The 2332-nt window shown below is 34.9% G+C and overlaps 1 protein-coding gene across 1 annotated transcript in view; it reads left to right on the top strand.

Moving 5' to 3' along the window:
- Positions 1–2106, top strand: part of LOC106879340 (uncharacterized) — a 10784-nt gene extending 8678 nt beyond the window's left edge. The window contains exon 3 of the mRNA XM_014928850.2: positions 1948–2106. Within this exon, the coding sequence (XP_014784336.1) occupies positions 1948–2041 (94 nt within the window). The 3' untranslated portion in view covers positions 2042–2106. The remainder of the gene's footprint in view (positions 1–1947) is intronic.
- The last annotated feature ends 226 nt before the right edge of the window (positions 2107–2332 follow it).

Below are 2332 nucleotides of genomic sequence, written 5' to 3'. Positions count from 1 at the left end.
AGAGAGAGAGAGAGAGAGAGAGAGAGAGAGAGAGAGAGAGAGAGAGAGAAAGATAGAGAGAGAGAGAAAGAGAGAGAAAGAGAGAAAGAGATGAATGAATAATAATAGATGAATGTACAGATACAAATCCCTTACGTCCGTTTCTACCATGAGGCCTCAGAATCTTCCAAGTCATCCTCATCACGTCAGTGATATACAGTGGTGACCAATCATTGGACAGACATTGGATAACGGTTGAGCCTCTTCAGAGAGCACAAATGTTAGGAAACTAACATGTGGGAAATTCTGTTAGATTAATTGAGTAGGGTAAAACATGATAAGATAGAGTAAAATATGTAAAATAGTGTTATGTAATGTAATAGACACGGTAAGGAAAAGTAAGAGGTTCATATTAAGGTGTTATAATCTATGGTATTCCATCCTGTGGTATGTAAATAAAGTCACTCTCAGGGGATATATCCGTAGGCTGCGGTTTACATCGTGTTCCCATTATACTGAGGGAGATAGTGAAGGTAGTATGCTATGTGATGGGTTTAATAGTATGGTCCATGCTACAGTGGTCAGAAGTCAGAGGCTAACGGCTATTTAATAACTATAGCATTATGAAAGGAGTTGGCAAAAATAACTTACATTGAACCTGTTAGGAGTAAATTAATACATAAGTACATTAATAAAAGAAAAACTGAGTATAACCTTAGTGCAATGTTAATATTTGTTACTTATCGACTGAAACCTAATGCCAATACCCCTAGGCGTAGTGGAGTAAGGTCAAAGTCAATCCTACAACCTAATTGGTGAGCTAACATTTAAAAACAATGGCGCTGTTCAGATCCGTTAGGACTATCAATAAATTACAAGACCAGTAAAACAAAAGAATAAAATAAAACATGAACAGAGATAAATATAAGAATATTTAAGACATGAATATTCAAGCGGGTCCTTAGTAATGGATGGGCTATGGGAAATACGGATATGTGAGTGGCGTTTTATATAGGTATATCAGTAACTATCTGCACGAGAGTCGTGGAGGGAGAAGCGATTAGTTGAAAAGTAAATAAATGATAAACATACGCTAAAGGATTCAATCATAGAAGAGTAGTCTGATAGCATATTATCGTACTAAGATTCGTAGCTAAGTGTTATACTAGAATAGCGTTTATTAAGTGTTATTACGTTGTGGGTAGGTCTGCGTACTAATTTCAAGCTTACGAATAAAGTGCGAAATGCAAGGGTTAATGTGTACAGTTCTAAGTTAAAGTATATTTAGGCTTGTAGACTATAGTTGAAGTGGGATAACTGTGTATTGCAAAACTAGTGTGTAAACCATTCATAGACACTACAAGTAAGGTTGAGATTATTATCAATTCTGGATATAAGCAGAAAGTATTCATAATACGATAAGAGTATAACGTAGGAAACGTAAATAACCATATGTTGTATCATAATTTTAATTATATCAGGTTGTTAAGCTGTAAAGATTGTAACTTTGTAACCATATAGAGTTAATTATAGTTACAATGGGGTTTATCCTGACTCATGTGGGGATGACGGGATATACATGTAGTGTAAATGTTAGATGTATTTTAATCCACCTAGGTATACAAGTACTAGTACTAGTACAACTTGTACTACATGCTTACTTTTATTGTGCATAGCTACAACATTTAAAGAAGAGTACACACACGAAAAACCTCATACCCAAAAGTTCCTAATAGCGTTCAAACAAGTCATTAAAATAAACTACATACAACAACGTAGTCTGGAGATTCATTATTGCTGAGAATTAGACATGGCAGCCATATTTGAAATGTCTCCGATTATAGGTCAGGTCTGTTAGTGTTTGTACTGAGTTGGGACTAAATAGGAACAAGAACAGAAAAAAAGTTATAATTCGCTTCTATGTGGTTCAAAAAGACACTAATATTACATTTATCCTTTGCGTTGTAGGTTATGGAAAAATCTCGGAATGATGTCTTCAAAATGCACAACGAAAAATGCCCCTGAATTAACCTCCTGGATCAACTCCAAAGCAGAACATTAACTGACGAAATAAACGAAATGTATTCAATAAGTTATCTACATTTCAGGGATAACTGTTGGCTCAAAGATTGTTTAATATTGTTTATATTTTGGTTTTTAGATTTTGAGACGTGTGGCGGCACCACTACCCCCACCAACACCAATAGCAACAGCAACAACGATAATAATAATAATAATAATAATATACCATGTAGCTTCTGTTTCATTAGTGCTTTTCACCATATACACACCCACCCAGATACACAGACACACATGCCCTGTGTGTGTACGTGAATATATATATATATATATA

Source organism: Octopus bimaculoides, chromosome 25 (genome assembly GCF_001194135.2).
Source record: "Octopus bimaculoides isolate UCB-OBI-ISO-001 chromosome 25, ASM119413v2, whole genome shotgun sequence".
NCBI lineage: Eukaryota > Metazoa > Mollusca > Cephalopoda > Octopoda > Octopodidae > Octopus > Octopus bimaculoides.
This window is presented reverse-complemented; position numbering and strand designations above follow the sequence as displayed.